Source organism: Kryptolebias marmoratus, linkage group LG4 (assembly GCF_001649575.2).
Source record: "Kryptolebias marmoratus isolate JLee-2015 linkage group LG4, ASM164957v2, whole genome shotgun sequence".
Classification (NCBI taxonomy): domain Eukaryota; kingdom Metazoa; phylum Chordata; class Actinopteri; order Cyprinodontiformes; family Rivulidae; genus Kryptolebias; species Kryptolebias marmoratus.
The window spans coordinates 18,462,846-18,488,462 of record NC_051433.1 but is presented as its reverse complement, the minus strand read 5'-3'; the positions used below and the strand labels follow the sequence as shown (position 1 = coordinate 18,488,462).

General features: G+C 41.8%; 1 protein-coding gene across 10 annotated transcripts in view; it reads right to left on the bottom strand.

Annotated features, from left to right (window-relative positions):
• Positions 1-1,189: 1,189 nt before the first annotated feature.
• The window catches only part of dlgap4b (discs, large (Drosophila) homolog-associated protein 4b), a 108,313-nt gene continuing 83,885 nt past the window's right edge, over positions 1,190-25,617 (bottom strand). For 2 of the 10 annotated variants that reach the window (XM_017422871.3, XM_017422873.3), the window contains 10 exons: positions 23,544-24,796; positions 23,223-23,437; positions 20,251-20,386; positions 18,991-19,240; positions 18,533-18,685; positions 11,478-11,917; positions 10,267-10,355; positions 8,782-9,290; positions 7,358-7,449; positions 2,082-5,655 (listed from right to left, as the gene is read on the bottom strand). In XM_017422871.3, the coding sequence (XP_017278360.1) occupies positions 5,236-5,655; positions 7,358-7,449; positions 8,782-9,290; positions 10,267-10,355; positions 11,478-11,917; positions 18,533-18,685; positions 18,991-19,240; positions 20,251-20,386; positions 23,223-23,437; positions 23,544-24,722 (3,483 nt within the window). In that variant the 5' untranslated portion in view covers positions 24,723-24,796 and the 3' untranslated portion in view covers positions 2,082-5,235. The other 8 variants (XM_017422874.3, XM_025007343.2, XM_017422876.3 and 5 more) reach the window with 8 other exon arrangements.

The window sequence follows — 25,617 nt, the reverse complement described above, 5'->3', positions numbered from 1 at the left end:
GAGGTTTGGGTGCGACAAAGCGAGGAAACGGGAGCAGCAGTGCAACGGTTTAGCCGAACCCATCGGGACAGTAAGGTTTATGTTTGCTCACCATTTGGAGGGAAACCATATATGAGTGGAAGACAAGCCAACGACAGTGGGTGGATCTGAGGCAAGTCCCTGTTGTCTGTAACGTGTGCGCAAAACGTAAACCCCTAAAATACACCACTGAAAGTTTTCTTGATTCAGATGCAGAGGAGACCGGTGACTTTGTAAGCACAAAGCAAAACAGGACAGATCAGTGTTCCTTTTTTACCTTTTCATTGTGTGTGCAGGACTGACATGTAAGCACTGTCCTGGGGTCAGAAATAAATCTTTCCACAAAGTCCCTTTCTGGGCCAGGAAGGGGAGGGCTCTGATCCCGACCGTTTCAAAGCAGCCGCTCGCTGCCGCTGTGAGGACGGGCGGCTCTGTTTAGGCTTCCCGTCATGTGATTATCAAAACATTAAATCTGTATTTCATGTGTTGCTGTGGTTTGAGTCCACGTCATCTGTTTTCACAGTCAGCTGCTGCTGTCATTTCCATACACAGTTTGAAATTAAAACAGTGAAATCATCTTTGGCTTCTACAGTCTTTAATGGAGAAAAAAGCAAACAAGATTGAATAAATTATCAAATCGATGGCGATTGTACGTAATAGTTGCATCTAAAAATGATTTTAGTGACTGAGAAAAAAAAAGGTGCTGCTCAGGGTGGAAATTATTGATTGTTTGCAGTGGAGTCTGGTAGGTGATGGGAAGCGAAATAAAAAGAAAACGCTTTGCTCTTAACCTGCTGCATGACCTCAGTTAAACTCTTAGATTAATTTGAAATGTTTGATGCTTGGTGATGCTGCTAAAGACATTTAAAAAAAAAGTACAGATGGAACAATTATCCCTTAACTTTTAAGTATGAATCTGTTACACTGTGGGAATAATAATAATACTAAAGAAATCGAAAGAGACTAAAAGGAGTTTAAGATATCACTCAGAAGAGATCCTCGTGCTTGGTCTTGGCTAATATGTGCTCTCATTCAAAACCATGAAGAAACCAAACTACAGAGTCTCATGGGTTTTTAAAATCTTTTGACACCAAACATTCTGCAGGACACAAACAAGAATTACTTGCAGTGAACAAGTAGAACAACGCCTCAAAGCTGATTTTCGTCATACCAAAAAATGATCAGATTACCCTGATTTGAGTGGATTTTTTCCCCCTCTTTTTTTTTTTTTTTACATAAATCGAACAGTTATTAAATGAAAACAATAAGGAAGACATACATGGGTGAATTAATGGTGTGTGCAATTTGCGTGATGGCCACACGGTGGTACTGTGCAAAGCTACAAGATGGCCAGTGATCTGGGAAGAGAGTGGGAGACAGAAGAGTTGATGCTTTCCTTCTGTCCACTTAGTAAATCTTATAGCCAAGATACATGTTTTAAAACAGTCTTCATAAAGATTCTTTAGCCTATAAGTGACATAATAATACCTTCAGAAATAATTTTTATTATAGCAAGAAACAAGTAGTGACAAAGTTCATCAGCTGAGGTTTCCACTGGCAGCCTCAAATGAGGAATCTCCTGCTCCATGGTTCGTTGGGTCCACAAAAAATAAAAATCAACTTTTCGTTTTATGTTTACACCAGGACCAGCCTATAATTATAAGTATACAGTGTGTCAAAACGCTAAAACCCTCGTTCAGGGGGCATCTCTGCTCCACGCAGCATCTGTCTGCACTTCCTCAGTATCAGTTTTTTTCCCCCACACTTATCTGTCCGACCTTCCGTCTCACTCGTGGCTTCTCTCAAAGGCGTGTTTGTGCCTCGGGGACGTAAATTTCAATGCTGTCTGCGCTCTCGGTGGCGGAGTTCTGTCGAAACGAGGCAGCCTTCTTTGCAGCCAGCAGGCGCTTGCGAGCCTCTTGTCTCTGCTTTTCTGCCGAGGCCGATGAAGAGGTCGACGAGGAGTCGGCGCTCTTCTCGCGGCCAAGCGTCGGTCGTCCCTTACCAGGTTTCTTTGACGCCGGCGCAGCCGCCTTCTCCTCGTTCTGCTGTGTCGGGACAGAGGGGGATAAGGAGGGAGCACAGAGAAAGAGAAAAGACAGAATAATGAGTAAACATATGACTTAACCCTCCTGGGTCCCTTGACATTTTTTTTTTGTCTTTTTGTGTATTTTATTGCTGCATAAATTTGCCTGTGTTGATAAAAATAATTGTATATTTTTGGATAAATTTTAATTTTACATGATTTATTTTATTCTTTAAGTCTTTAATATGTCTTTTAAACCTAATAAAGCAATCTGTGTCCCTTCAGATTTTTTGTGCCATTGACTTTAAATTGCTTTTTTAAATATACTACCGTTGAATTTATCTTTTCCATTCCTTGGTGTTGAAATCCCCTCAAAGCTTCATGTTTTATTGTTTTCCACATAGTGAAGAAATGTTTGCATGTACTGTAAGTTTACCACTGACATTCAAGATAAATGAAATTATTATATAACATCTCACATTGCAGGCCAATGCCATAAATATCTGAAACTAAAAGGATTTGGGTTCATTTTCAGGATATCATAGTGTGATGTGAAAGTGTGTACCATCATGGTTCCTATCAAGCACATGGAAATGCACCTTTTCCCAAAGAAAAGCCTGGGAAGGATTGGCTTTCTTTACACAGGTGACACTGAAGGTAAACAATTTCACTTGGTTCAGGGCTCATTTCATCCTGACTGACAAGATGAGCAGACACAGCCTCAGATTGTGCTACAATGTGGCCTGAGCCTTGACCTGATGGAGAATAGGAAGGAAGGTGCGCCTTTTTTTGTCTTCTTCAACGGATGAGGACACTTTTGATGAAGATGCAGTGGATGATGTGGATTTTTGTACCAGGGTCCAGTGACGGCACCGACATGGAAGACTGAAAACTTTTTCACATCATACATGTTGAGGACGGAGCTGCTGTGGGAAAGGAAGGGGGTCTTGGTCGGGACCATCTGTTGCAACGGGCCAGAGTTTCTGCTGAAGCTCCTGGATGTGTGCAGAGATGGAACAGCCCAGAAGAAGACAACAGCTGTCCTGCTCAGCTCAACACACCGAGAGGCAGAGGTGTTGTAGGCAGAACACCAGACGCCTAAATGTATCCTGGACTACAATCCCTGCAAAGGTGTGTAGACAGCTTGGTTAAGGTATTTAGTCTTTGTTTGCATGCTTTATCCTATCTTGTTTTGTTTGCAGGAGTATGATCATTTTGCTGGCCCATGGCACCGTTTCCCACATGCCTTTCTGCTTACAATGTGCTGGTGTTGTGGTTAACCGTGCAGCCAGCCAGGAACCAGGTTAAAACCCTTCTTCAGGAGGTTCCTCCTGCAGGAGCATGAGCTTTGTGAACCCACTGATGGAGAATTTAGAGTACATAGACTGCACACCAAGCACAGCCATGATGGAGAGGAGGCACAACAAGGTTTTGCGTTTTGTGGGTTTTATTCTCTACAAAAAAATGGAATTTATGGGTTAAAAATTCAGAAAATTCATGAATATTTGTTATGTGTAATGAGGAGTAAGGTTAGTTATTGAATTCATAAAAAAACTGGACATTTTATTGATACCTAATATTTTGATGCCAGTCTTTATAATGCCCTTTTCTGCCCTATGGACACAGGCGGAGATATTTATTTGCAAACAAGAAGGCACAAAAAATTGATCAGAACCAGTGTTGCTGCCAATTGTTGACACTACTAGTCTCCAACCCCCCCCCCCCCCAAAAAAAAACCCTGACATTTAAAGGGTCAAAAATTCTAAATATATTTAAAATCTTTGTTATGTATGGCGAAGACTAAAGTAAAAATAATATCCAAAAAAAATATATATATGTTGCTACATAATATTTCCTTGGCCCTCTTTAAAAAAGGGCATTTTTTGTGTCCAAGGGACACCTGTGGAGCACGAAATTTAGGGACCCCCCCAAGGGTCAACCAGGTTGTTCTTTACAGTTTAGACAAGGCGTGGACTTTGACAAGACATTGAGCCAAATTTTATGATTCTTCTTTATAGCTCAATTTAACATTTAGAAATTTAGACCAACATAAAACACTGACAATACAAGCAGGAAAAAAAGAAATAAAACACTGTGAAGAACAGTCATTTCCAAGACAGTTGTCAAACAGGTGAAATGGTAACATGAATTAATGAGTACGCTGGGTTCGACTTGACTCATGACAAGGATAACATGGCAGCCAACACATTTAGGCTGATGGACTGGAGCAACACACCCAGTTATCTACTCTCTGTGCAACACCCCCCCCCCAGCTCTTTTTAGGTGAAAACAACCACTCCACTTTGACTGGCAGTTAATGCGACTCCTGACATGATTTCTACGAAAGCAGCAGTAAATAGTGCCCAAATATTATGGCCTGTCAGACAAGCAAACAGTTGACGTCTCTGTTGATCAATAATATCCAGTTTTATAATAAATTGTACACAACACATCAACGTTTTTGGAATTGGGGTTGTAGTAGCTGCAGAGCTGTTTAGATCTGCAGATGATACGGTTGAAAAATGACTAAAATAAGTAACAGAGGACTTCCACATGATTGATTTTTGGTTTTAAATTAAATGTTGACCTGTACACATAACAGCAGAACAAAACAGCTGCCACAGTTTACCATCAAAATCTTCTTCTTGTACTGAAGGCACAAATCTTTCCTTTAATTACCTCCCCTTTGTTTAGAGAAGCTAACAAAAAATTAAAACTGTAGTTTTTAATAACTGTTGTGCAAAATTCAGCGCAGGAAACTTAAACGCATGACAAGCAGTTATTCCCATTGTGACATCAGCGTTTTCATATAGTTTGTTTTCACCCAAAAAAGGGGGACAGGGACGCCTAAAGGAGAATGAGTGATGTGACATTGCTCCACTCCATAAGCAGTATAAAGCAAGAAGACATCAGCTGCAGGTTAAAAACACTTTTTTTTTTTCTATTAAAAAAAAAAAAAGTTTCAGATAACACAGACAACACAGAGCTGGATGTTAAATACCACAAGACAGAAAAGCTACACAAACACAGATGTAATATTTTAAAGAGCAAAAGCAAGACTGCATTCTGTCACATGAGCCAGTGCATCTTAGCCATGCTCCACTGTAACACACACACACACACACACACAGACACTCAGACACACACACACAGGAAAATGACCCATGCATGCTCAAAGTAGGGCTTTACACTTAAACACACACCAGTGTCAACCCTCTTTGAGATGATTCTTTCCCCATGCATGCCTGGAGGGATCTCTTTGACCCCTCTATGTTAGCCAGGGAAGCCTTGTTAGAGTTCATCCCACGCTGGGGCAAAGTTGAAAAAAATAAATAAATAAAATAAAGCGAAATGATGGTGGTGGTGGTGGGAGGAGAGAGGCCGGTTGCGGCGGCTTTCCTACCCCAGCCAGGGCACTGGGCAGCATGGGTGGGAAGTACCTTCCGCTCGGGGGGGGATTGGGCAGCGGCAGACGGCGCGGGCTGCCAGTCATTGGACTTGAGATGGTAGAGCTCGTCAAACTTGAGGCTAATGTCTTCGATGGAGAGCTGCAGAAGGTCCCAAAAGCCAGCCAGGTCCTGGGCTGTGGGCCGCGGGTTGGCAGTCACATTCTGACCACAACAGGGACAAAAGAGCAAAAAAATTAGAAACACTGACTGAAGAGAAAGAAAATACATTTTTAAAGTTAATTAGGTATAAAATACTGTAAACAGCATCAGTAAGTTTAAAGAATGGAGCATTTTTAATATCTAGCCTAAAGTAAAGCAATCCATTTCCTTTGTAATTAAAATAAAAATGCCAACTTCTGTTTTGCTCTTTCATTCTTTACCTGTTTGCTCTACAAGTAATCCAGCTACTCACAAAAACATTAGCCCACCTCTTAAACCTAAACATAACAAGTAATAGCTTCAAACATATTAGCCTGTAAATTGATAGCTTTAGCACTAAAGTGGCAAAAAGAAAAAAAAGAAGCGGTTGTAGTTGTCAGCAGGTGTGTCTCAAAACTATAAAACATTCCAACTATAAATGTTAAAGTGTTTTTTTTTTTGGCAAGTACAATTAAGATTGAATTACTTTGTCCGGTGTGAGACAATCAGGACAGAAAGGTCAACATTTCTCTCTGAGGGTTATTTCTTTTGCAACTCTAAAAGTCAGCCTTTATTCACCACACAGGAGGCGGGCGCTGATTTCCAGGACAGCTCAAGCCACCAAAACTACGCTGGTGTCCAAGCTAGTGTCCAAGCTAGTGTCTGCAAACCCGTTGCACATTTACACATCACCAAACTGCTGTTTACTTTGTTAGTTAGTCATGTGAACATGGAGTGAATGTCCAGTATGTCTAACCTCAGCAGCTGAGGTCTGTGGATTGTTTCGTCCCGACTGAAGCCACAATGAAAGACAATAAAAGCCTGACTAGGTTCCTTACTGTACCCAAACTGGACAGTTATTTCTATTAAAAACAATCAGCTAATATTAAACAAGTAAGTCTACTTCATGTGCTTTTAGAACTACCTTTAGTTTTTCTTCTCTATGTGACAGATGACACTTAAATATAGCATGTTAAAAAGTGCTCATCTTTGTGCAGCACCATGGTATTTAAAGACTTACAGCAGCTCTTCATGCTCACCACTAGGGGGAGCTGTATAACAGCACAATTCATTGATCAAGCTGAACATCAGGCCAAAACAAAAAAAAAATAATCACAGCATTATTGATTTTTTTCTCTGTTACAATGCTGCTTGATTAGCACAAAATAAGCAAGACAATGAAGATAATCAAACTGCTAAATTCTAAGCAATTCATCCTAAATTTCACCTTTATGCAGATGCAAAGCATCATGCAGTGAAACCCTGTCCTCTGAAGCCAGCTGCAGTTTGATTGTTCGAGATAAACTGATTTTAGTCTGCGCTGACTGCACCCGATCTGATCTCCCATTCTGAGCAAATTGCGTGAGTGACATTTATCACTAATATATCATGTGTTGGCTGCTGGCTGCAATTCATATAATGCAATTTTTCTCTAAAACATCATCTGTGAGGAAGCTTATTGGCTTATTATAAGCTCCTTGTATTTTGTGCTGGTAGATCATCATGAAGGAATCTGTGGATGCCTGATGTGCTGCCCATTATTTCTGTTATCAGATTAGATGGATTTCATGTGCATGAAAGCCTTTATGATCATGAAGCAGCTCTAGCCCAAAAAAAACCCCACATAAAATCAGCTTTTGTTTGCTGCCAACTGTGCATTTGAGTGTCATGGCGGTGAAGGCTGAGGGACTGAAATGTCGACGAGGGAGAGAGACAGAATACACACCAAGTTTTGTTCACACAGTCCCCGGAACTGCTGGAACTTCTGAGACATCAGGAGCTGAGCGCTTCCCACTGCGCTGCGAACTTTTCCCAGCACTACAGGGAGAGGGAAGATAAAAAGATTTAACGCCGCAATGTATATATTTTTTAAGATGCATAATTCGGAGTTGTGGTATGACAATGTGCTTATATCCCTAATACACCAAGAACTATACAGACCACACTTCAGTTCAGATGTAGGTGTGCCCCTGAACGGCTTTGCCTGACAGGCTCCACGGGGTGGCATAAAGGAGATAAATGTGTATTGCACAATGTGATCCTCCCTACATAAATCCAAGCTCGTATGGATCCTCCAGTCTTCAGCCTGCGACTTGTTACTATGCGAGTCTGCGTCAGAACTGGGACAGACATCTGCCTTGACAAAATTGGGACAATTTCAGAGTTTTATAGTAGTGAGACTGCAGTGTGACGAGATCCCACTTGTGCACTGCAGACGTGCATCGGATTTAACAGGCACTGTTTAACAGCACCAGGTCACATCCACACACTCCAAACGTGGGCTTTTTGAAAACACAAGCACGGACTCGCACAGACACACAGGCACTTTTTGTCCACATAAAGATCGGGCACTTCTGATAAAGGCCGGGCGTCAGTTTTGCATGCGCCTTGCGTATTTGCATGTGTGCTCGCTGCAGCACGTCTCAGGCTGATGTGGAGGCACTAATCTAATCTGGTGGTTTAATCAGTTCCAGACTAGATTTGTGTAATTCTGGAGATTACAGGGCTGCTTGTGTGTGTGGCAACCCCAGGTATTACAGCCTCATCCCTCCCATGCTGCGTTTGTCCAATAGGCTGATTGTAGGGACTAATGAAGAGCAGGGCCACTGAAATCTGCACCATGAGCTGGGGTCAAACCCTGACCAACACACCGGGTCATCATTTAGGGTTCACTCAACACAACACAGATTTTTTTTTAAACCAGGGCAGGCAGTGGGCAGTTTATGAAGCTGATTTGTCTGTTTTTGGCTCATAAACATAACAGATTTTTTTATTCATACACCATAAGATCTACTGGATTTTGAAAAAAAAAAAAAAGCAGTGATTACTTGTGATGTAGTCATTGGGGACAACGCAGCTTAGCACTCAGCTGAACTGTATTATTTTTAACCAAATTGTACCTTGAGGTTATGGTTGACTTCATTTTTGCACATTTTATGTAAACCATTTTCTTTTTGGACTGCTAATCAAACTAAAACGGTTTCAAACTGTGCCAAGCCATAATGTTCTAACTGCGTCTAATTCAATAGTTTTATAAGAGGAAAATGTCAGGCTTAAAATAGTTTTCCCACGTTGCAGCCTTCCCCAGCTGGCACCGAGGAACACAAACTGAGAAAGTTTTAGTTCCAGTGAGTTCGCTGCCAACCTTACCCTCCTCTGAGAGCTGGTTGTCTTTGGCTTCCTGCTCCATCTGCTGACACCAGCCTTCCATGCGTCCCGTCTCGGCCTGCAGCAGCTTCAGGAACCAGTGTCCGTCTCTCCGACAGAGCGTGCCCGCTCCTCCTCCTCCTCCTCCCCCTACGCTCTGGGAGATGCTGCTGTTATTCCCATTCCCACTGTCCAGCCAGGGGTCCGGAGGCGGCAGAGACGAGGGGTCCAGTGCTGGATCCAGGCTCTCCGAGAAAGAGGAGGAGCAACTGCGTGTGGTGGAGCGATTGAGGATCTGCCTGGGTAGTGGTGGGGACGAGGCGTGGGGACCGGTGGGGTCTCCGTTGTCTAAAGAGTCTCGTCTGGGAGGGGAACTCATCGACTGGCTGGCACTGTTGACCATGACTTTCTTCTCAAAGGGTTTGGCGTTGTTGATAAGGGAAATGATGGAGATGTCCTGCGTGTCTGAGTCTGTGTCTTGTTTTGAGGCCATGCTGCTGGAGCGACTGGGCCTGAAACAAAACAAGGTGACGTTAATCATTAGAAAGAAGATATTATCTGTAAAACAACAATTAGTACTTTTGGCTGCAGACTTTATATTCACAGCATGGCCTAAAAAATCTTAAATTATTCAAAGCTTAAAGAAACCAAGACTGTATAACTTTATTTTCTAAGTCACTACTGGTGGTCAATATAAATGCCATTTACTCAATAGCAGACCAACCAGACTTGCATCATTTGAGCTCTTTGTCCTAAAAACGTGAATGACTCTATTACTAGTTACCAATCAGGAAATGCGGTACACATCAGTAGCAGTTCAGTCAATCACTGAAACACTGCAAGCACATAAGACTGGCAAGATATGCCGAGCACCGCCATTTTGATCATTTCTGAAGCAAAACTAATAAAACAGAGTTAGCTCGTGTGTACGGCATCAATAAGAACACAAAAGTGTGAAATGCAGAAAAAGTAAAAAGCAGGAAGAAAACTTCTCTGCAGCAAAACAAAACACTGGGTCACATATTTAAAGTCTCCCTCCGCTCAGAGCTGGTTGGAAAAGGACCAATGCTGCCAAGACTAAATGTGTTGTTCATCGTTCTGTGGAAACTCGAACACTTATTTGTGTAATCAGTGACGTAGAAAACCGATTACAGAAGGTGAAATTATTGAAATAAAAATCTGGAATTTTTTTAGGTCTAGATTTCAATTTAATGGAATTTTGTCAGTAAATTAACATACCAAATGATACACAAAAATAAACTTTGAATTACAGCACTTGTATATATTTGAGGTCGTCTGGAGGGAAACTTTAATCAGTAAACGCTCGTGGCAAGAATGTGCTTTAACATCACAAACACAACACACAAAAGACACTCAGGATGATTTCACATTTACAAAGGTCCCGTGAAAGGACAGAACAGTCAGAGGAATGTGTGTGGCTATAATATAAATTCCTCACGTTGTTAAAAGGACAGGAAGAGGACTTACTGCCACCCGTCCTCCACCTGTACTCCTATTGACTGAAATCTGGCCAGCGGCGGGGTCTCTTCCCTCGGAACTTCCTGAATACAGTCAACCTTAAAAGGACCAAACAGAAATAAGAAATAAAAGCAACACAGGGTAAAAAAAAATATGTAATCACAAACAGTTTTATGTTAACATAGTTTCTGACTTTTAGAAAGCATAAATTAGTAATGAGAATAATTTCCAGTTAAAACACCAAAAAGAAAAAGATAACTAGAAATGGAGACATTTTTAGTTAATATTCAGAATCTAAGAAGTGAAAAAATGCTTTTATATTAGTAAAGAAAGAGCAGAAAGTAATAGTAGATGCTGAGCAGAGTAATACATACTTGTCTTAAGTACTACAACATACACCGAGCTGTAATTACAGACAACAAGTATGAAGCGAGAGTGTGTTACAGTTATTTAGCCTAAAGCACAATTTCAGGGTTGAGATGATCCAAAATTCGTTTTAGGATGTTAGGTGAAGGTGAAGGGGCGGGGCTTTCTAGCTGTAAAAAAGTGAGATTTTTCAGAGGCACATATTAAAGTGAAGAGATATGAGCTGTGCTTGTAAAAAAAACTAATAAATGTAAGTATTTTCTCCAATAAATATGTTGTTATTGACAAAAAAAAAACCACAGTAATCTTTGCGTTGAAGTCTTCTGATGTTTTACATTTGGTATCATTGCAGGGAAATCCTGTCCTCTGAATTAAAAAGAAATTGCAACAAACCTTGTTTTTGTCTGAACAAACATCGTCATGTCTTCTTCAGGGAATTCTAATGTATATTGTGTCGACTATTTATTGTAGTAGCACATAAAAAATAATACAATAAAGTCTGTTGCAGTCTTGATAACTAGTTTTACTCAACATAAGATACAGTTTATTAGTATATTAACATCACCTCTGTTTAAATAAAAAATAAAATAAACAACTGATGGTGTATTAACTTCCTGAAGAGGTGTCCCATGGTGTATGTGGAATATTTTATCTGCTGTTGTTAGTAACTTCAAATGAAGGACCATGGGGCCGTTGTATGCACTTACTGTAGGGGTAAAGCTCCAAGTGGGATCAGGTTCAGTTAATTTGGCAATATACTCACTATTCCGGTATATATTTTTGGTGTAGTAACACTACTGACTTTATAATACTAACCTTGATGAGTGAAAGAGAGGCAAAAGGCCTCTGCCTACCTGTATCCCGATGGAAGACAGTTTCCTTCTCGGCACTGGGGCTACAAAAGGCTCCTCCGCTGCTAGGTTCCCTCTATTAGATCCTGATTTCACAGGTTCATGTTGGACCACTGAGTCACTGGTCTCAGTGGAAGCGTTGGCGGTGCTGGGGGCGATCGGGTCCCTCGGGGTCGCGATGGGGATGGGAATGATGTGCGGAGGGCGGGGAATGCCTCGGGCCAGGCTGTTAGCACGGGTGCTGTCTAGGCTGTCGGACGAGTTGCTGTGAGCGTGGCTCGACTGGCTGTTGACCTCTGACCTCCTGTCCTGCTGGTCCAAGTAGTTGTCCTGCGCCGACTCCGTGCTGCTCTGCACCGTCACCGAGATGTAGGGCTTGGAGGTTGTGCGTGGAGGCACCGGTGGAGGAGCAGTCTTCTTGCAGCTGGTTATGTGTGTAGAAACTGAAAACAAAAAGGAGGGAAATTGGGATTAAAGCATAACAAAGACAGGGTTGTTTCAGCAGAACAATGTGTGGTAATTATTCTTTAAGGATCCTGAGAGCAAAACAAACCCATGAGCAATAACACACAAGTAGTTATAAAACAGCTTGAAGCATGGCTTATTCACTCATTAGCATCATTCTGGGAAGTGACTAAGTTGTCACAGTATGAGCTGAGCAGAATTGTTCAACTAGCAGAAATAAAAAAAGCCGCCAAGCAATAATACGAATTATTTAAAAAATCAGGTAAGACCAAACACTGAAACGTAATCTTTTCATGCCAGTAACTAAATGAAATTCACACATGAAAGCCTCAATCACAAGACAGGCAATCTAATGAGTGATTACTCAGCATCCGACTCTCATCACCAACTATGGTCAAACGGTTGAAGGGAGACAATTATCTGCAACGCCTCAAAACGTCCAACCTAAATGTCCCCCAGATATCAAGAGCAGTGGATGGACCACAGGCAGAATATGTAAGATCTAAACTTCTGCTTTCTTATTCACTCACGTTAATCATTTCTTCATATGATTTGCAATTAAAGCGTCCTGTGTGATTTAAAAGAAAAGAGCTAATATTGAATGCAACAAAAAGGGTTTGTTTTACTGTTCTCAATGGAACATCATTACAGAAACTGGAACCGCAACTCATGAAGAAGAAGAATGCAGAGGTACGCTAGTCAGGAATGTCTCTCTGAGTCAGGCAAAAACAAATACAGATTCCCATCTCAACCACTGCACTGCATGTAAAAGATGGTGGAGGTGTAGCCATCGTCCCATGGTCTATTAAACTAAATTTGCATTCTAAGCTGGGAGGGAACTGGCTCACGTCATGAATGATCAGGACCAAACCAGTCACCAACGCTGCATGAGGTCTGCCGGAAACACCACTATTGCTGTCTGCAGTCAAATGAGCTTCACGTGAACACGGGCTCACGGGCTGAAGTTAAAGAAACTGACATGTTCAAATCAGGCGAAGCAGCCAGAGTTCTGCCAGGGGTGAGTTGGTGGCCTGCCCGCCGAGGGATATTCAACTAGGTAATCTGATTGTGTAAAAACGTAAGTAAGAGAGAAAGAATGGTCAGTAAGTATGAAGCTTTGTTAGTGTTGGTTGTTGTGCTTGATCACATGGCAGTATATAGCACAACAGGTTCAAATTTTAAAGCTGAGCTCCGTACAGTAGGAGCTTTGTTAGGTTTACTGAAATCACATTTTGTTGTGCAAAAATGCCCCACATCCTCCTTTTGTTTGCCCTCATTACCTAGATTAGGTTATTAGCACAGCCACTCATCAACCCAAAACAATGTTAATATCAAGAAAAATCTACATTTATATGAAAAAAAAAAAATTGATATTTCATGTTTAATGAATCAATGAAGCACTTAATGTTTGTTTTCCTCCTTTGAATGTTGTGATCAGATATCTTGCAGATTCATGTCCTCTTTATGGGGTTGTTTTTCGTTTCAGGTAATGATTTGGGTTAAACCAACATACATATGTGGTAAAATAGAAAAAAAAAATCTACTTTTTGCAAAAAACAACCATTTGGAAATCCAAAAAAAATCTACATAATGCAGGAGTAATAAGTAAAACAGAATAAATGATTTGTAAGTGCAGGGCTTCATGCCAGTTGTGACACTAAATACCCACGTACTCCAGCGCTCAGAGTGACATTCCAGCAAAACCCGAACGCTGACATCATTGTCAGCCCCGGAGATGACACCCAAACCACACCCAAGCTGGCTCATCTCCAGACCCGCGGACCGTCTTCATTCCTAAACTCAAGCATCTCAAAAACAACAGGCCGAAAGTGGAAACGCCGCTTTAAATCTACAAATGAATGGCAGCGTTTTACTACTGGCATTCCCAAACCAAACCAAAACAAAACAAACAAAAAAAAGTGTGAATCACTCATTGTTGGAATGAATCTTCACATACACGTTCAAGACAGGAGCTAACCCTTGTCAGCGAATCAAAAGGTTGTCTACTCCATTTAAAGGATAATTAACTGATGAAAGTTTTATTTTTTTTTAAATTATTATCATTTCACAACAGCTTTTGTTGAGTCTTCGAACCATACCACACAGAAATTTTGTCAAACAGCCGAGGGGGTGTATTCAAGGAAGAACGAAGTTGCTACTGATGCAACAAAAACACGATACACTCATAACACTGCTGAATATTGCTCTACAAAAGAACCATAACGTTGAACTAAGAATCCACAGAAAAATGCTTTAGCTGCCATTTGTTCCTTTATTATTTTTGCAGTGTTTGGGCTGCTTCGGCGCTGCGGTCTTTGAGCAGAGAAATTAGACTTCAGCTGGTCAAAAAGCTGTTTGCTCCCACATATCATCCTTTTTGTTACACACAGATTAGGGCTCACTTCACTGCATGGGGGATGTACCAAAAAAAAAAAGAAATCTGGAAGTGGGGCACCTTCCTGTAGTGTTATGTACATGTATTTCAGCTTTTGGACCATAACGGTTGTAAAACTAGTCATAATATGTCTTTTTTTTCCTTCCTGCAATTAGCTACAGTCTGTCAGTTTGTCGTTACTGCCGCTGGTAGAAGTCACACTAACCTGCAGAGTGGAAGAATGGCAATCATGCTGTGATTGCAGCAGTTGACTGTAAAATAAAGCTCTAGTCTGGCTTTCTGACGAATGCCATAGTATCTGCTCGAGCCATGGAAAAAAAAGCCCTAAAACCTCTGAGATTAGACACGAGAAAAAGGAGTAAAGGCAGACAGATCAAATGGGACATCCCCACACACAGAAAAGAAATACAGCATACAACAAAACAAAAGAAAAACATCTGGGACTTAAGGCATGGATCTTATCTGCAATTTGGAACAGGCCGTTTTAATCTGCCAGTAATTTCGTAGGGACTCCAGCTGGATTTCTGTACTCGTTGTCAACTCGCTGACACGTTGGCTAAAATTTGTACTGCATCCTTAAACCATCACTGGCATTTTTGATTCATGTTTTTAGAAACTCTTTTGGTTATTCAGTGACTTTGAAAACGCAGAGCAGTTATCAAATCGACGTGTAATTTTCCCCCAACACCCCATTGCATAGCTCAAGCCAGTACGTCAGCGGTCTGCAACGGATGGTGACTAGGTGGCAAATATAATCTGAGAGGGCGTCTACAAAACTTCTCAGAAGAGTTGCAGGGGGTTCTTAATTTCCTTGCACGAGTTGCAGAGGCTCACAGTCGTGATGCTTGAATTTTGATCATGTTTAAAAAATTTGTGTAAAGGATTTTCTGTCAAAACAGTTGCAGAGTCACTGCAGGCATCTCAAATGGATTTTGGACTCTGATTCATTTAGATTTCAAAAAGATTCTACAGCCTTACAGTGGTATTTTGACACCTGCACAGGAGCTCTGAGCCCACAACCCCAAATGTCGAAGTCTAATCACACCGATGACAAATAATCAAATCAAATCAAATAAAATAATGGCCCAAATTTTATTTCAAAAGTGTACTCCAGTAGATTACATCACAAACGGGGAGCGGTGGCTGCCAAGGTGGCTACACTGTGGGAGGAGGACAGCAACAAAATAATGTGCACGGCCAAGAATACGGTTTTGCAGGTTGTGCAAACTCACAGCTCACTGGTCGCAAACACTGTGCGACCTCAACTCAAAATTGACCTATATTCTTGCCATTTTAAGTCACCAACTAGTTTCCGAAAGTCACAGCTCAGTGAGATAATGGCTCAGGTAGACCATAGTCAGAGTTGCACTGAAATGTACCCTGAGTTTTATCAATAACAGAATATACTGAATCTACTCTAAGATACATTAAACATTTCAAACACCTGCCGTGCTGAACTTTGTGATATTTCGAACATTTTGAAGCTTTGCCAAATTACCAGGAGTGAGTTTGTGCCGTCTGTCTGGGCACTGTCCTTGCGAGTGTGGAAACTGGATAGACATAGATTTTAATGACAGATCAACCACACAGGAGATCCAACCGGTTTTCACACAAGTCTGGAGCTTAACCACATCCCACACTGCTCACAAAGAAAATCTAAGCCGGCCATACGACTGAAGGTGGAACAAAGCAGATAATTAGACAGCTGATCTGCGATAAATGTTCGTTTCAAGCCCCTCTAAAAATGCTCCCACAGCAGAGCTGCACTGCATATAGATGACGTATAATTGGACTGGTTCCTGCGCTGTATTTGCTTACTTTACAGAAGTCAGCCACACAAACACAGCTGTGGAAGCAGAAAACTCATTTAAGCTTAATGCTGTTGCTGTTTAACTGGGGTAAATCTGTACAAAAAGCACAGCTCAGTAAAAATAAGTGCGGTTACTCAGAGGAGGGGGATTTGAACAACAATACAACCAGAAGCTTTGTCCCAAAATCTGGACTGGGTGCTGAAAACTGCTGTTTTTGTGCCGCTGGGACAGTGGTTCTGTTGTTCCATACGACTGCTGCTTCACTGACACAAGGCGAGGGAAACAATCAGCTGCAAGATGTTCCACGAGGTGAAGAAAACTATTTCAAAACAACCCCTTATCGCTGCACAACAAGTACAAACTTACAGGTCTAAGAATTATCATATAAAGTTAACCTAAAGCTTTGTTGATGCATGGGCTGGATTTAAAACTGATTTGATCTTGTTTGAATACTTGCGTTTTGGAGAAAAAAACAACAACGTAGAAAATCAAGCAAAGACCACGTTTGTTTTTAATGTAGTGGTAAAATCATTTTTACTGTTTGGCGTAGGAAAACCCATGGGAGCACACACCATCATCTCTGGTTGTAGCGTTTGATTTGTTTATTTTTGTTATGAAATCTGTTAGTTTCGCGGCTCATGGTAGAAATTACCTGCGACAGAAACATCAGTGTTTCTCCTAAGGTCAGAGAGGCGCATTAAGGTTTAATATAGATTTAAACTAAGCTATTTGCCATTCTTGTCTTCCTGGTCACATTTTGATAAACTACACCGGGAGTCAAATGATCAATTCTATTCTATTAGATGAGGATATTACATGATTGAACTCTGATCAGTCTGCCTCACTGCTTGTTCATTCAATCCACTGTAGTGAGGGCAAGAAAAACTGCTGCTGTATCTAAATGTGGTCAAACAATGTCAGTAACTGAGGGGATAGGTAATAAACGCTGCTTAACATACTGGATCAGCCATGAGAAATAAGCATGACCTAATTGGCTTAGTGGTAATCTGATGAGCTGATGTAGCTGCATAGGATGCTGAAATAATAAAAGACAAAAGGCTGATTGTGATGCTCTGTTTAACAGTCTGTCCATCAGTAATATACAATAAATACCAGGCCCAAAGAAACAGACATCCTTTCCTGTTACTATCAACAATCTGTCAGCCCATGTTAATTATTCTTATCAGTAATCACTTCTACCGGTCTCCATCAACAGCACAAAAACTTGTTGCTTTTTTTCCCCTTTGGTCACATGTCACTTTAAAGTAGATTTCATTCATGCTGCAAAAGATGTGGGATAAAAGTGTCTTGAAATATTTCTCTGAAAGGAAAATGCTTCCACTCAGCAAGAATCAGCCCCGATTATAAACAGGTGATTACATTTGTCCTCCAACAGAAGCATTTATGACTTAGTTTATAGTTCAAACATGAGGATAACTAGGAGCGTAAAACGCAGCGCAGGTAACATTTCCATGGGAGTGGTTCGGAGCTGTCACCGTCAATGAGGAGAACCAAACTGAACCGAATTAACAAGTTAGCGCAAAATGGGTTACTTACTCTGCTCTGAGGCGCAAACAAAGACACAGCACCGCAAAAGTCGCGCGTTAGTTTGAGCTCGTTCGGTCATTCATTCACTGTCAGTCCAGTCAGGCTGAGCAGCCGGTGGTTCGGTGGCTTTTTGTTCGCAGAGACTCCTAAACTACGGAGGCGTGGAGGCGCACTGAGTGATGCGTTCAGGGACGGCTCTGATAACTCTATCCCCACAGTTAAATGATGGCGAAGGGGAAGAAGAAGAAACGAAGAAGAAGAAGAAGAAGAAGAAGAAGAAGAAGAAGAAACCAACAAAAACAGCCATTTACCTAACTGGAGCATAGGGCAAGTTAACTATCCTTGATATCCTTTAAAATACTACAAAAGAACCGAATTTTACACATGAACATTTGGCCCGAAAGCAACACAAACCCCACGGTCTTTCTATTAGAAAACAAGAGAAGACCGCCATCAAGTGGACAATTTGTGATATGACAAAATGAAGCAGAAAGCAATAAATTCATGCTGAAATTCTGAATTCGTGAAGCAGTTAGATTTATACTACTACTACCACTAATACTATTAATAAAAATAATAGCAATACAACTCATTTGCACATGTATGTCTTTTCACTTATTTATCATACTGTTTCTGTTCTTGTGTTTGTCTTATATTTGTCTGTGCAGTGTAGTTATTCTCAGTGATGATTAATCTTACACAGGATGTTCATTAACAGTATCAGTGCAATTTAATGTCGGTTTTATGAACAGCTTTTTAGTCTGTTTCTATCTTAGCAGCCCAAGAAGTGGTAAGTTAAGAGGATCTTTTCAGGGGGAGAGGTTGCTTTGAGTTGTTACCTGTGTGTGTGGGTAGAATGCGTGGTCTGTCTGTCCCAAAACGCTGAAGAAAAATTGCAAGTTGTTTCTCCTTTGGGGCTTTGTCCAAGCCAGTGGCTATCAGGTAAGAGGCAAACTGCTCTTTCCATGTCTTCCATTGTGCAGAAAGGTCGTCTAATATGAGCAAAAAAGGCTGAATTTGAGCTACATGTGCTGTTGTGGGCAAGTTGGATGACAAGTGTCTCACTAAGGACCAAGGCTGTGATGAGAGTTTAAGGGGATGTTAAGTGAAATACAAAGATTAAGCAAGCAGCTGGCCCAAGTGTAATACTGAAAGGGGGGTGACAATTGTGAAAAATATTACATTTTATTTGGCAAAAAAAGCAGACAAGTAGTGTGAATGTGTTTGATATTTTTGTGAATATATATCATTTTGACAAGTCTTTCTTTCAATACGGTTTAAAAAGAAGAAGCCTCACCGGTGCTGTTGCTGTATGTTCGGACGGTGGAGTCGATTGGAGGCGGAGAGCAGCCCGAGTCCACGGAAGCTGTGTCGTCATCTTGGGAACAGCCCGCCTGGATGGCTCTCAGGTAGCTGTGGCTGCGGGATCGGAAGCATGTGGGCATGGGCAGATCCGGAGGCTCCGAGTTGTTCTGAGAATGGGAAACTCTGAAGGCAGACTCTGAGCTTCGGTCCTCGTAATGATGACTCTTTTCCAAATCTCGCAGCTGGACAAAAGAGAGGACAAGAATTATGCAGGAGGAGTTCAGACTAGGTTTGGCATAAACGCCTGTTAGGATTAAATAAAGGCCTGTCAGTTTTTCGGCACATGTTATACAACCTCTGTATGCGTTTACAGTTTTAGGTCAGCCCTCTGTGAGGCTTCTCTTTGGACGCTATAAACCAGCTTTGTAGTTTTCACTGACAGAAACAAAGCTTAGTAATAATGTCATTTCGATGACTCACAGACTGTTACAGGGAAGAACATAAGGAAGTAAAAACAAAAGAGTCAGAACCAAAAGGGATAAAAACAAAGCAGAGATACACCTACTCACATTTTCTGCATCCACGCAAAACAACTGCAGCAACTAATTTGCACTTTTTCTTCTTTAAACCAATCTTGTTGTGGAAAAAGTGACAACAACAACAACAACAAGAGCAACTTGACAGCAACAATTCTGGTCTGCTTTGCTGCTTTTCATGCATATTTAAGGCACAGATTTATATGCAGAGCAAATTTGTTGTAATGCAGCCATTTAAAGAGATTGGAGACAAATCCTGTGCGCGCGATCCATTTAATGGAGGAAAATCTGAATGAGTTCACGGAGCCGATCTTCATCTCAGTGACTCTGTCATCAGGAAACTAATAGCTGCTCTGTTAGTGGATGAAACAGAACCATTAATGCCACTCATTTATCTTGAGGCAATAACATTAACACAAGACAGGCGGAAACAGGGATGCTTTGTTCACAAAGAACTCATTATGTTACAGCCATTTAAACTGAACCTGTGAAAATATAAATTATAGGGAGCAGCTCAAAGCAGACAAAGCAGCAATAATAAAAAAAAGCACTGGTCTTTTGAAAGAAGAAGTGTGCTCAGGGCTAAGTGATGTGTGTCATGATCAAATACAGATGCACTAATAACACAATACAGAGTTAAACTGAGAGGTGGCACTTTGATTAAGATTCCAAACACATATTTTTTTTTAGGTTTACCCTTTGAGTTAAAAACTAACCTGTCCCACACAACTTCGCCTGCCCAAGGTGCTGCAGGCCTGGCTGAAGCTGTCTTCATCCCATGGTGTTCCTTCGATACAGTCCAGGTTGTCCAGGCTGCGATTACTGGACAGCTCTCTGAGAGACGGAAGACAGCTGAAAAGGAGAGTAAGAAAAAGAGTGAAAAAAACAAACAAAACAAAATAACAAAAAGAAAGAACATTTGTCAAGGATTTGAAAATCTCCCCAAAAAAGTCAAAAAGAGGATGGACCCAAAAGCTGATGTTCTCACAGCATCACTAAGAGGCAGCGCAAACTGGGGCTGGAAATGACTGAGCTGCAAAACCAGGAATTGAAAGAGAGATAGCAGGAAGCCATGTCCGCAGTTCAAGACGTTTATTTAAATTCACTTTTATTCCTGAATGCTCACAAGTACCCAATATGGTCTCTGTTTCAACCAATTCCTGGATCATTCATCATTACAGCATCTGAGCATGAAATGCCGCTGACGTCAGACGAGGTGTGTATGTGCGTTCTGCGCCATCATGGAGCCAAAAGCAAAAGAACAGTTTAAATCAGACAAAATGAAATCAATCGAAACATGTTTTAGGAAGTCTATGTCTTCTTCTGTGCATAGTGATAGTAACATGGCATGATATATGAACACAGATGTCCTCTCATTCCCTAAGTTTTGAGGACTCAAACTAAGCTCCTTAGACCAAGAAGCGTAGAGCAGATGGTTTTTACAAGCTTAAGAGAAGTTAGCAGTTGTTAGCGGCAGGGCATGAGTCTGAAACTTGGCGTTTCCTCTGTTGACGCCTTTCTGAGGGGAGCAGCGCAAAAGTCACTGACGACAAACTGCTTTTGCGCCGCCCTCCTGAGAAGAGGCAGACAGACCTATGACTGACCTGCTCATTGACCTGCCCAGCTGGTGCAGAGAGGACACACTGTGGAGTGGAGACCACAGGGCATCCAGCTCCCCCTGCAACAAGGTGTAATCCAGGGTTCTGCTGCTTGCGCCGATCAGCGCAGAATGGAAGAAAAGTAGGGTTGGGTGATCAGAGACTGTCTAGGGTATCAGGGTTAGTTATCTGAAGCATCACGCCTTATTGAAGACTAAATCATTCCTGAATCTCTAAAACAAAAAATGACTTAGAGCGTTTGTTAAATGGTTGTGATATCATTGTTTGCTTGTCCTTTTTACAGATATATTCGCTGTTATACAGTTTATACTTATTAGGGGTGGAACAGTACATGTATTCCTACTGAACTGTCATGGTGTGGGTACACTGGAGTACACAACAAATACGTTAGTCACAGGTGGTCACCGCTTCCATCTAGCAGCATGTACGTTATATTTAACTGCATTTTCCTCAGAGCCATGAGGAAAAAAACAGAGGAAGAAACTATCTCAACATCCTACATTAAACAAAGCTCAAAGACCTGCCTGTTTGACTCAAACCAGCTGAATGAAAAACTTCTGCAGTCACAAGGGGAATACAGATGGCTTGCTGCTGAAGGAGACAAAAGCTACAGGTATGGCAAGTTGTTGTCTTCTGCTTTGAAATGATCTATGGCAGGTCATTTTTTGTATTTACTTGATGTCCCAGATATCAAGAGTTATTTTCCCCACACTAGCAGTCACTTGCTGAGAGGCTAGGTGAATTTCACGTTTCATTTATTTGTATTTTCACATCGGGAAATGTTACTCAGTTTTGTATTGCCTCACACCGAGTTATTGTCAAAATAATTAAAGCAAACACTGCTCGCTTTGTGTTTTGTTTCATACAAAACCTAAATGGGAAACGCCTTTCTGGAATGGATCAAACTTTCTGTTTAGCATGACACAGGACACAGTTCAAAATGCATAAAAAAAGACAGCACAATGTGAATTTAAAAAAAAACCCTGCGATCTTAGACCCTCCCCACTAACAAGCGTGGTTTGCTTCTCTGTCTCTGCTTCTGGGGGAGTTACTGGCTGTTAAACTGGCATGGGATTCTCATGCAGAGGTACTTTACTGAACCGTGACTTAGGCATACCATTACACCAGTAATATTTAGTGCATCAAAACTTTGATTAAAACCTTTAAAATCTGATTACAATCAGTCAATAACATACATGTTAAGAATTTTTACCCAGTAAACCAAATACCTAACAGTCAGTGTAAATTACCTGCGTGTGATTGTAATGAATGTGTTTCTTAAAGTTGAAAGGCTTTGGTTAAAAATCCATTCAAAATATCCCGTTTGAGTGAATGCATAGTGTATTAAAGACAATGTCTTAATTGAATAAAGTTTTTGCTTCTATGAGTCCTCTGATAAATTTTTAAAATTTGATTAAACTTTTAAAAACCTGACAGGTGGAAGTCAAGTTTACTTAATGTTGCCCTGGATCAAAATCTGAAGACACGGTAACAAGCTACTCCACCTCCCACTGCGCCTGCATCACATATTGTGCAACAGCTGTGCTTCAGAAAGCACCTGAAAGCAAACAAGGCGCACTCCTACTTGGTCAGAGTGATGAAGCTGACTCACTTGGTGAGCCCAAACACAAGCCATCGTCACACTGTGTGAACTATTTGTAGTATCAAATCTAGGTGGATGTTTTGTGGGGCAAAGTTTGGTAGTAGCCAGCGTGTGGACATCAACAGGGAGTCTGACACCACTTCCACGCGTGAGTAAGCTCAGCGTGGACTCTGTGTGCCTGAGCCTTTCTGCACACTCTGACAGCGAGGTTGTTTCTTTCCTCTGTATACAGAAATCTTGTGGATTACTTATTTTCTTTTCATTACTGAGAGGTTGTCCCAGTCAGTTTTAATGACTATATGTTTTTATCAGAGCCAGGGTGTCTGAACCTTTTCATCGCTGTACATTTTACAGAGCTAAGCAGAAAATATAAAGATAAAACCTAAGCCCTAACATAAAAAAACTGTATGTTGGCCATGCCTCGATTACATTGCATAATTCAGTACAGCTCAGTTTATTCTCTTACTTGCGTGGGGGCAGCTGGTCACTCAGAGACTGCTGGGTGGCCCTGAGGTAGCTCTGGCGGCGAGCAGCAGTTTTGGGCGAGGGTTTTGGACTTCCCTCAGAGTCGTCACTGTCTTCCAAGTCTCCCATGGCCTTCACGTAGCTGCCACTGCGCATCCGCCGACACGGGATCTCATTGAAGCCTCCACTGCGGCCTAATGTGCTGCTCCAATCACCCTGTCGACATCATTACTTGGATAAATAACACAGTAAACACTCTGTAACTGCATAAAATGGAGATATCCTATGTAAAGTTCACTGTATCCATTTAAAGCATACTCACCCTGCGCCCAACTTGCAGATAGTTACAGGTCAGTTCAGGTTGGCAGGATTTGGACTTGAGCATCGACCTGTCCAGAGTAGTTGAGCCCTTCTGGATCACCTGTCTTGGTTGTCCCATCGTCAATGTAGACCAAGATCCTCCTTTCACATAGTCACTATCATTTAATAACATACCTCCTGCTCCACTCAGTCCACCACCTCCTCCATCCTCGGGGCCAGGAAGAGCCGGATACTTCATGTCATGGATGCTTTTAGAGGAACTGATGGTGTTGTAGCCACTGTGGATGTATTTACTCTGGCTGTCATGGCTAGCTGGATGCCTCAGAGTCATCATGGCCATGGAGTTGTGGTAGCTGCTCAAATCAATGCTGTCCAAATCATCCGAGCTCCAATAACCTGACATGTTGGACCTTGGCCGTCGCTTTGTTGCCTCTGATTTTGTGGCACGGTCTTTACTTTTGGCTCTGCGATGATGCTTCCCTCCATCCTCGGTGCTAGATGAGCCTCCACCACTGCCAGTAGATCGCCCATTGACATTTCCTTTCATGTTGTGGCTCTCCATTGACTGAGACTTTGCAAAAAGCTTTTGAACTGAGTGCAGCATGTAACGAATGCGACCAGGACTGTCCGTTCGCTGCTTGGCAGCAGCAGATGTTCTGTGAAACTGCAAAGTGCTGAATCCGTCGCGACCTCCGGGTAGCTGCTTTTCAAACTCCAGCAAACTCGGAGGTGCTTGATTCTTGGTCATATGGTGTGATATGGTTGCTGAGCCACTTGTAATCATAGGTGTTCGTCCACTCAGCCCTGTCATGCCCATACCTGTTGCCATTCCCATTGACAAAGATGTCCCCATGGTTCCTGTGCCAATGCCTCCAATGCTGTCCCCAGGAGGAGAGAAATCCGACTGGTCATAGGAATTGTAGTGAATACTGGGAAAGGTGCTGCTGTTGGACAGCTGATTGTTGAGGGGCAGCATACAGTCTGCTGGAAGGGAGCCTGGGTTGACCGGAGGGTAAAGGCGAGGGTCCATGGAGCCATAGTGGTCCATTGTGGGGCTAAGCAAGTAAGGGCTGCGTGGCAACGTGCTGGTCTTCTGGGGGTACAGAGCCTCTGAATGGCCAGCAGAGGGTTCGCAGGATTCAGACAGGTGTCTGTTACGATTTGTCCCCAACCCTTTCATATTAGCAAGGAGGTCCAACCCTCTAAAAGACCTCCAAGCCAAGTAGAGATGTCAGATGGCCTTTTAGGTGATTCCTGAAAAGAGAGACAAACAAGGCAGAAATACATAAAAGGACTGATTATAAATGCACTGAAATACATAAAAAACACTCAAACCCAATCATGGATATAAGCTCAGCCACACAAACACATCCAGTCCTGTGTTAACCCAGACTATAGAAACTCAGGCAAATGCAGTGCTGTGAGTGATATTTCCATTGCCTCCTACAACAAACATCTGTGCTAATATCATGCAAATGGATTAAAAAAAACAGCATGTGGAACAAGGACAAGCTGTGGCTTGTGGGTCAGTGAATACATTATCAGTAAGAGAACAATTGCTAACAGACACTCCTCTGTTTTTTGTAAGGCACAGCAGCAGCCAGAGAACAAATATCTCCTTATTTCTGACTAATCACAAACAGGGAAAAAATCTGGGCATTTATCAGAGCAACGTTATTAATCTTGTGAACAAGAACATATGCAAGACTCAGTTTTATTGCCTTTCGTATTTCATAAACAAACATACTATAGGTTTTATAAATTCAGAAAATTCTTATTAAAATTAGAAGCACATAGAAGCTACATATCTAGCAAGGTCTTTCCTTGTAGCTTTGTGGTGTATTATTTTATTCATTTTGTATATTTCTTTCTCTTTTTCCATTGATCTTTTCTTTCCCCACAGTGGGTAACTGTGCTACTAGTGACCAAGCTCCCGTTGTGTGTTTGCACGGTGAGCCAAGGATGACGGGCCCACTGTCAGGGTGAGACCAGTAAAAAGGATTTGACCGGTGGGAGGTGGGAGGCAGCCATTGGCAGGTAAATTTCCATGTCTCTCTGGTCAAGCTGTTGCAATG